At 40.8% G+C, this 10,438-nt stretch overlaps 1 protein-coding gene across 10 annotated transcripts in view; it reads left to right on the forward strand.

The window, feature by feature from the left end:
- Positions 1-10,438, forward strand: part of LTA4H (leukotriene A4 hydrolase) — a 388,232-nt gene that overhangs the window by 108,211 nt on the left and 269,583 nt on the right. For all 10 annotated transcript variants that reach the window (XR_015061718.1, XM_085895360.1, XM_085895364.1 and 7 more), the window contains exon 6: positions 8,875-8,979. Coding sequence is in view for 9 of the 10 variants with exons in the window: in XM_085895360.1 (XP_085751486.1) it covers positions 8,875-8,979 (105 nt within the window). In the remaining variant the exon portion in view is untranslated. The remainder of the gene's footprint in view (positions 1-8,874; positions 8,980-10,438) is intronic.

Below are 10,438 nucleotides of genomic sequence, written 5' to 3' on the forward strand. Positions count from 1 at the left end.
TGCACTTTGCAACAACTTGCTGCAGCAGTTGAAGCGCTGCAAAATATCATTCCAAAGTTCACACATCAGGGCAACTTCTATGGTGCCCATCTTTTCTGCCAAAGAATCCGCCTCATTTCGTGTGTCCCTGTTCTGATTTTCATCTGCAGAGATCTCTTCGAGAGCACTCTGGAACTGGAGGTAACCGCGGAACAGAGCTTCAGTGGCATCAGCTCAGGCAGACCACCGGGTATCCGATGGGTGTTTCGGAACAAGGCACCCAGGTTGCTGTTCCACATGGGTCTGCAGGACACCCCAACGGTGCGTGGATGCCACAAAGAACGCATGCTGGCGCTGAAAAAACCCAAAAACCCATACCATTGTACTTGCCCGACATATTACTAGCATTGTCATACATCTGATCACGGCAATTGTCAAAGTCGATGTCATGGTCCTTCAAGTATTTGAGAAGAGTATCAGCAAGGTCCTGGCCTGTATGACTAGAGATACTAATGAACGTGAGGAAACGCTCGACAGGCTTGTGATCTGTCATGTTGACGTAGCGGAGAATGATAGTGAGCTGGTCTGTATGGGCAATGTCTGGTGTGGAGTCCACTGAAACGGAGAAATACCGCGACTTTGAAATCTCATCCTTGATGCGACCAAGTACTTGCTTGCCCATCATAGCAATTAATTCTTCGCAGATTGCTTTTGACAAATAAGACGTGTGACCGCGACCCCGATTGGCATGGCAATGGATGTGCTGGGACAAAAACGGATCAAACTGGCCAATCAACTCCAAAATGCCCAAGTAATTACCATTGCTGCTGGAGCAAACAATTTCGTTGCTACCTCAAAACGACTGACCCCTCTCGCAAAGAAAAGTAATTGTGGCAACACAACGTGTCAACACATTTTTCCAATAGCTGCGCTGCTCCAGCATGTTTTGATGCAATTGCTTATCAACTCGACCGGCATCAGCACTCTGCTGACAAAATGCTAGAACTTATATTATGTGCTTTCATAGAATTTCATGGATGGGCTTTGGGCTGATTTCATGGGCCTTCAAGTACTGAGCCATATTCTTCCATTCAGTAAATCCCAAGTCAGAAATCTGTGCAGCTGTCAGAGGAAAACAGAGTGCATGGAAAACAGAAAACGCAAGCTTTGGCAGGAGAATAAACCAACCAATCACGATCAGCTACCTCCCCATTTGGCAAAACCCGTTGGAAGGCACTGGCATTAAGAAAGCGATTCACCCCAGAGTATTCGCGCTTCGTTTCTGGATAACTGTCATCCAAGTTCCGAAAATGGTCAGTGCCCAAGCTGATGCACACATGGCGCAGTTTGTCTGTGATGTTACGAAACAACCCGACATCGTTGGGAATCAGTGGAGTCTATACTGAAGCACCTTCGCCCCTGGTGTCACCATCGTCGGCCGGCCTGTTTTCGACAGGATCAACTGCGGGGGATGTTGAAGGGGAGTCCTTCGTTGAATCTATATCATCATCACCACCAACACCAGCATCTTTTTCCAGCATCACCAGCATCAAGGGGGCTGTCGAGCTGTCTTGGTCTATGGGTTGGTTGTTGGTCGGGTCGGTGGATGTCTTTGTCTGGGTGGAGCAGCGATTCGGTGGAGGTCTCGGAAGTGTGGAGTTGTGGGCAGCCGCGTTCGAGCCGGGAGTCCCCGCAGTCGGTGAGGAGCTTGAGAGGGTCAACCGAGGGTCGCCCAACCAAGTCACCACGAGGGTGAAGGTAACCTGCGGCGGCCTCTAGGAGTCCCTTCAGTCAATCAGGCTCCTTGGACATAAAGGCCTATGGGTCCAGTCTGACTCCCTTGCCTTTGAGGGGGTCTTTCTTTGCTTTTACTTGTGTGGATGTTGTGGTGCCATGTCCCGCAAGTAGAACTGTGTAATTGCTTGTAAATAATAATAATAGACGGTTGTAGTTCTTCTTGTCGTGCTTTTCGTTGCCTTGCGTAAATGTATACGTGCATGCCTGCATACGTGCTATTATAAATAAATGTCCTTGTATGAATGTTAACCCGTTCGTTGTGTTCTCTTTCCCCATTTTTTTGCTCGAAGTTGGCACCTGTATTAAAATATCCCATATACAGTATTGTGTTGGTTTATCCATCGTGTACTAATTTTGTAATTGTCTACTATTCAAGTGTAAATTGTCATCTAATTCAGGTGAATATACTGAAGTGACAACTACTATTGTCTGTCATTCATCTGAATTGTGTACAAGCACCATGTGAGCCTTATATCAAATGGTGTGGGAGGGGAGGGTGAATGGGAGGACAAATCAACATTCTACTATAGATATCCATGCAACCTGAGTCATATACTAAGATTGTAGTGTAAAATTGCAAACCCATTCATCTGTCTCACAGCTTGGACAATGAGTTTCATAATCTCGTTATATTTAGCCTTGAGGGTTCCAATCCTAGCCTTAATTTATTCAATGTCCTTGTACTTTTCACAACAAAACTTCCTTTTCCTCATTTGTCTCTTTCACTCCAGCAAACACAAGACAATTTTTTTTTTTGGACGAGCCCTTCATCACTCTTCTTATAATTATTCCTTTGTCATTATGTATGAGTATATGCACAAAACCTACTACATCTTCCTTTTATGCCAACATGACAATGAAAACGTTCGCATTCACGAATAAACCTGTCATGAAATAACACCCTCACCTGCTCAGTGGACTGTGTTCACATACACTTATCCAGACAGGGATGTTCACCAAGATCCTTGAAAAATGTAGAAACCTGCTCCAGGGACATGGTCAACCACAAAAGTTGTTGTTCAATGACTGTTGGTTGCAGCAGAAACTGTGAGTAGAAAGTTGAAAAGAAGACACGTTAACAGACAATTAAAGACTGCCTTCCCTTTTTCTGCCTCATCAAGCTTGGCCACATATTGTCATTTCATTTCTTATCAGTGTTTATACATGTAAAAAATGCTTCTAAAAAACCCATTTATGGAAATGTGTGTGTGTGTGTGTGCGTGCGTGCGTGCGTGCGTGCGTGCGTGTGTGCGTGCGTGCGTGCGTGTGTGCGTGCGTGTTTTTTTATAATATGTACATGGAATACATCACAAAAATATGTCTATAATATGTGTATAAATCACAATTGTGTACGTGTAAATCACGATTGATTCATGTATGTATGTATGTGTGCATATCTACGCAACACTGCCACGAGTAGTCATCTCCACTTGTGAGTCTCTTAGACCAGTGCCGGCTACAGGCTATAATCAGCAGGGGGGCATTCATTTTTCCAAAGGGGCACTTTATTTTTCAACACCCCTATATATAGCAAGCAAATGCTCACCTATACAATAAACAACACAGTGAAAGTGCTTTGAAAAAGGCTACAAGTATAGGCTACTACAATTATGCACCAACAACAAATAAAATTATAGCATTATAATGTCTTTAATGTAATGTCACCATCTCCATGGCGGGAGAGAGAAAAAAAAAAAAGGTACTGCGCACATAACAGGCCTTCACTTATAATGACATCACATAATTGATAGACCTACTGTAGTGTGCACATAACACTATAACTAGTTCGGTTAACATTAGTCTAGTACTGTAGTTCAGTTGACACCTTAACAAAAGAATAACTCTGCAGAAAAAATAAAAAAGGTGTGCTACATCAAAACAAATCTGACTCGGTGCAGTGCCAGTGTACCTTTTAGTATTGCATTTTCATTAAACTATTAATTAATTTGAAAATGTATATATTTATAATAATCACAAAAAACATAAAAAGAACATATATATTTAACACCTGTAAAACATATTAAAATAATGGTGGGGTAGGGTACTGCTGGCCAATCTGGACTGGGGGGGCACAAAGTCTAATCTGGGTGGGCATTCCCCCCCCCCCCCCCCCGTGGAGCCGACACTGTCTTAGACAGAAAGGAGCTTTCCCCAGTCCTGAAGCATCGAGCTTAACCACAGCAAGGAACCACGACTCTTCAACCAAGCAGTTCCCTCATCCGCGCTGCACCCAAGGGAGCCCTCACCAGTGACGAAGCATCCATCTTCCCTACAGTAAGGAATCACAACTCTTTGAATAAGCTGTCTCCTTTTCCGTGCTGCATCCAATGGAGCTTTCCCAGCACTGAATCATCGATCTTCCCCACAGCGAGGAACCACGACTCGTGGACCAAGCTGTCTCCTTATCCGTGCTGCTCCCAACATACCCTCCCCGGTATCGAAGCTTCCATCTTCACCACATCTCATGGAACAAGCCATCTCCTTTTCTGTGCTCCCTCCCCCCCCCTACTTCCACCTCCCGAAGTGGCGATGGTGTGTGTGCGTGCACACGTGCTCTCGACATAACTTCATACACACACACACACACACACACACACACACACACACACACACACACACACACACACACACACACACACACACACACACACACACACACACACACACACACACACACACACACTAAGAGTCTTGTCAGGATGTTTTCACAATCATTTCTTGTGTCCATCCCTAACTTGTTAACATACTTTTTGGTTGAACAACCCCACATGCTTTTGCATTTTTAACAAGTAAAAAAAGACATAAAATGTCATAGCTCCCGTTGTTTTAGTAATTTTGCTGTACGGAGATAAAGGGCAAGCTATTATTTATGTACAACTAAAATGGCCACCAGTCTATTAGTCAGCCATCTTTAATCAGATCACAAAATAATGTGAGTTGCACATGTAAGCCATCATGCACTGTGTTTGTGCCATGTTTCAACAAAATCGGATCATGCATGTCTGAGAAATGGTTGGGGACACATTTAAGTAACAAAATGGCAGTCAGTCGGCCATCTTGGATCTGATCTCAAAAAAAATATGGCGTGCATATGTTTACCATCATGTGTTGTCTTTCTGCTAAGTATGAATAAAATTGGTCCATACTTGTCAGAGATATGGTTGCGGACCCACGGACACATAATTGAGACCAAATCCAAAAGCCTCCAAGGCTTCCATAAGCCTACAAAAATCGAGATCAAATCTATTCGCCTCCATTTCGGACTAAGTCCAATGGAGACTAAAAATGTTTTTATTATTTGCTGTACTTGGTAACTAGCAGAGTACCTGCTCTCTCATTGGGTGGAGTTTGCACATTACTTCCTGAAAAAAGTATAGTCTGTATATTGCAGTCTGTATATTAGATATATACTAGCGATACCCGTGCACATGCACAGGATAGCAGTACAACATAGCTGGTAGCAGATGACAGACCGTACATGGGGAATGACAAAAATACGCATTGTGCAAAATGCAAGTGGTACAAAGGAATGCCAAGACTTCCCAAACATTGTCGGCATGTCCGCTAAGTGCCACAGCAATTTCATAGGGATCGTGTGACGGCGAGCCAAGTTTTTAGTGTGCAAGCTTGGTATTATAATAGAGATATATATATAAAAAAAAAGTATAGTCTGTATTGTGTGGTGTGTGTAGGCATCTAACAGGTCTAAAAGGTATAACTTTCTCAATGGTCTAAGAGGGAACAAGGATAAATGTGTCCAAGAGCTGCGTCAGAAAGGTTTTGTCTTCACCAGAAGAAGAAGAACAAGAAGAAGAAGAAGAACAACAACAACAACAACAACAACGCAGAGCTCTCTTAGAGACAGCGTTCGCAACGCAAGCGGCAAAAAAGGGGTCCAAAGGGTTTACAGGTCCAAAGGGTAGTTGGGGGTCTTACGGGGTGTTGGGGGAAAAGGAACGAGTAGTTAGGGGGGAAAGGGGGTGTAAAGGTCAACAGGGTCTATAAGTTCTACAGGGGTCTAAAGGTCTGAAGGTTAAGTTTCGATAGGTAATTTCTAAGCGGTCTATCGGGTCCCAAGGGGTCTAAAGGTCGAGATGGGTGTAAGGGGTCAAAAATATGTAACTGTCTGTCGAAAGGGTCTGAAGGTTTAGACTTCAAAGTGTCAATTAACATAAAAACCTTGAAAAATCTTTTTTCTCTGAAACGACTGAGCAGATTGAGGTAAAACCTTTGCAGATAGAATATTTTAATATTTTGAATCTGGATTCAGGGATTTAAATCGATCTTAGTACAAGTATTGTAATAATGTAATAATTTGGGAGGAGGCAATTTTGGCAACCACGTGACGTCGAAGAGTGCCCCTCTTGTTATAAAATAGATTTTTTTTTTTTTTGGTTGTGTCCTTCCTCTAGTTACCTCTCCTCCATAAAGATTCCACATTATGCTGCTTTTCACAAAAATTAGGCATGCCTCCCGTCACTTCGCTGACTGGTTTAATCAAAAGACATGTATGTTGTACTTCACAAACATGTTACATGTCTATCTGTGAGTATTGTGACATAAAATGAAGTGAAACACGTGAAAAGGGGCATTTTATAACACGTAGTTGTGGTCATGGCAGTGGTTGTTGTTTGTGTGCTCCTTCCATGTACTTTTATATATTTTTCTGTTGCTTTGAGAAGGAGTACTCTATATAATTTTGCTTTCTCCTTTCATGTCCTTTGAAAGGGTGTCTGCTGTTGCAGAATAATATACATTACTGTTTGGACTGCTACATCAAATGTTCACAGAATCAGAATTTTTTTTTTAAATGTGTTTATATTGATTTTTTAAGTAATAAACAAAGAACTGAACGTGGTTTTTAATCTAATAATTTTTTAAGGTGTTACAGTTAAAAAAGCAAACCCTTTGGGTACCACCCCATATAATCAGAGATGTCATCAAGTCACCTGAGCCAAGTCTCAAATCAAGTGTCACATCATAATATCTATCATAAACCTTGGTTATGTGTAAGCCTTTAACACTAAAAAGGTATACACGAGTCATCAGGTTTTTGTTTATGTGAGCTTGATAATTTTTTGGACATGTGTACTCTAAAATAAATGACATGGAAAAAATAAGCCCTAACCATAAATAATACTGTTTTCTAAGCTTGGCGCAATCTATTTACCAAGTTCGTGCTCCCTTTGGATCGCGACTCCGGCGGTCTTTGTTTATAAATATAATTGCATCCTACCAGACATCAAATGAAAATTAGTCACAAACACATCATAGACATATTTATTTTGATATAGTGTTCATTCATTCGTCATCATTGTCAACAAATCTCCAGTCAAGTCTCGTCTTTAAGGCTAAGTCTCAAGTCAAGTCGCAAGTCACAAAATTTGCGATTCCAGTTGCCATCTTTGCTAAAAAAAATTCCAGAAAAGTGCCATGACATAATCGAGGGAAAGATTGTCATCACATAATGGATAATGGCTGCACAACTCGCTTCAGACTCGTCAGAAAGTGAATTTGACAAATAATTTTCTGATCAAAAATACCCACATTATGATGATAGTCAAAATCATAATGTAGAAGGTGCTGTCAGACCATACATGTTTGAACACGAGGTTGACATGACATCATGGGAGGGGCGGGGCCAATCAACCATTTTTTGGGGGGAGGGGGGGCAGGGACAATCGAGCGTAAAAGGGCACCAAAAACAATAAAATCTTCCTTTCAAGATATTTATTCAATTAAAGAACGATTAAGTGTTGAGTGACGCCATAGCATTCATGAAACTTAACATGATTTTCTGATTCTGTGGACCTTTAAATCTCCATATCCTGCTTCTTCTTCTGCAAGCACGGAAACACGGTCTTTTAAAACGGGCATCCTTATGCTTAAACGGACACAACTTTTTGTTCCCAGTAAATAGATTATTAGTATTCCAACCAAGTAAATCAATTATTAGCTTTCCAACGGTCCCATTTGTATTATTCTATGAAAGCAGGAACCCCTTATAATGAAGCGTGACACGCACAGACTGACATGTCTCCCTTTCTTTATCAATGATCAATATGTAATTTAAAATTGTTGCATCTCGTGTATAATCAGTTACCTTGTGGCAGTGATATTCATATCTCTGCTGGCTATGAGCCAGAGGTCAATAGACGTCTGGTTCGGGCCTGGGGGAGTCATGGATTCACTTGATCATGGGGTGTGATGCTGTCGGTACCTGTGCAGGAGGACGAAAGTCTGAGTCTTCAGGTCCTTTGTGCTTCCAGTCTTGCTCTATGGATGTGAGACTTCGACTGTGACCAAGGATCTGAGACGGAGACTTCATTCTTTTGGTACCAGGTCTCTTCGGAGAATCCTTGGCCATTGCTGGTCAGACTTTGTGCCCAACGAGCTGTTGCTGAGAGAGATTCAAATGAGATTTGTTACCTGCATAGTCTATGAACATCAGCTGTGACTGTATGGACATGTGGCTCATTTTCTTGATGCTGATCCTGTTCACAAGATTCTCTCAGCAAGGGAGCTGAATTCCATCATTTTCTTTTTAAAACTGAATTTCATCATTATAACTGCTCACCTCATTGCTTAAATTACCATATTATATTTGCTGGTTGTCCATTTGCTGGCAAAAAGTTGCGTGTGTATGCAATATTTTTTTTTATTGTGCCTTTTCTTTAAATCATGTTCTCTGTCCCATGTCACTTCTTTTGCATATTCTGGAAAGTTATTGAGAAATTTTTTTCTGCAATTTCTGAAAAGCCTCTCCAGAGCCTTTCTTCTCCTTTATACAATTCTTCATTCACAATCATCACCATCACTCAAAAGTCTCTTCGAAGTTTTGAACCGGTGAAGAGTTGGCTGACATTACAATTGGCACCCTCCAGCCATGAGCCTCTCGTTATGATTAATTATTTAATTTGTAACCAATATGTTTGACTTGCATCATTCACTATAGCTTGATCTCAGTACCAGATAAAGAACGCCTCTTGCTGGTGGACTTGTGATATCCTGATAAAGGATGGATGGCGCATTTTTACCACAAAATGTCTTTCTGATGCTGACTGTCAATGAACCACATTATCTGCTTGTTTCTGACAGGTGTCAGTGCCAAATGGGATGGTGGCCTTGATGAGTGCCATTCGTGATGGCAGTGATCCTGACCCAGATGATGCTCTGCGGACTGTATTCAAATTTAAGCAGCCGGTAAGATCATGCACATAAGATCATGCATAATTCTTCAATCATTCTTTTCTGCCTTTCCTTCTCCATTGGTTTTCCTTGTTTCTTCGCTTTATTTTTGTTTGTCTTTATTTTATTTTTGTTTGTCTTCTTGTCATGTTAATCGGAAAGCAAAAAAATATAAATCGTTTTCTTATTACTTGCAAAATCGAAGATTATTTCAAGTATATTGGTCAGTCGATTTTGTTATTCTGTCTGTTTGTCTGTCTGTCTGTCTGTTTGTCACCAACAGGTCACAATTTTAAACCGATCTTCATGAAACTTCACCACATGGTAGAGTTTGTCATAAGGAAGAAGCCTTTTGTTTTTGAGGTCAAAGGCTGTGTTTTGTTTTTAGGCTAAAGGTCAACAACTTGAGTGAGATTTCATCCAATTGACTTGAAATTTGAAGAGGATTTGTATTCCAGGTCACTGAATTCAACTAGCGAATTATTTTTGAGGTAAACGTGGGCCAAAAGGTCAACAGAGGCCAAAGGTCAACAACTTTAGTGAGATTTTAAAAATCCTCACTTTTCATCTGATTGACTTGAAATTTGAAGAGGATTTATATTTCAGGTCAATGAATTCAACCATCCAATTATTTTAAGGTCAACATGGACCAAAAGGTCAACAACTATGGTGGTATTTCTAAAATCCTCAATTTTCATCCGATTGACTTGAATTTTGAAGAGGATTTAGATTTCAAATGTACAACCCTGCCAAGTGTGGATCACACTTGCAAAAGGTTCAGTGTGGCTGCTGATTGTGTTTTGTCTACTGCTGCATTTATCTTTGCCGGTTGTTCAAGAGTCAACTGTTTGTTACATTAGGAAGGGTCGTCAGCATCAGCAAGGTGTCTGTCTCATCTGATTAGTTACCCAGTGATTTTTTTTTTAAACCCTTTAATCTGAACTGTTCTTGGGTATGCCAGCTGGTATGCCCTGTTTTCTACATTTAGCGAACATATTACATTCATATTACCAATTTGGTTAAAATATGCACAGTTTTGTGAATGGAAATTAATTGTATTCTCATGAATGCAAAGGACAGGCATTTCACATGAAACACCACATTTTCTTTCCATTATTGAATCATATTTTCACTCTTTTTGTGAACTTCATTTTGCTCATTTTACTTTTTCTAAGCATATTTTAACCTCTCCTGTTGTAAATGAGGAGGTAATTATGTATCCATAAAATAGATACATAGGTAAATCACAGGAATTTCCAGCAAAAGCAACAACTTTAATTTGGATACGTTTTAAAGTCTACATATATATGGATTCGAAAAAATAGATTAGATGAGATGAGAAACAGAGCAGATTAGATATTACATTACATTTGGATGAGATAGACTATGTTGCAGTAGTTTGGACATGGGATGAGGAAAATTGATGAAGAACCAAAAGAAAGCATGGAATGAGCCAATTAGAGGGAAAATATCT

This window comes from Eptatretus burgeri, chromosome 9 (genome assembly GCF_056783735.1).
Source record: "Eptatretus burgeri isolate ZD-2024b chromosome 9, Ebu_testis_v1, whole genome shotgun sequence".
NCBI lineage: Eukaryota > Metazoa > Chordata > Myxini > Myxiniformes > Myxinidae > Eptatretus > Eptatretus burgeri.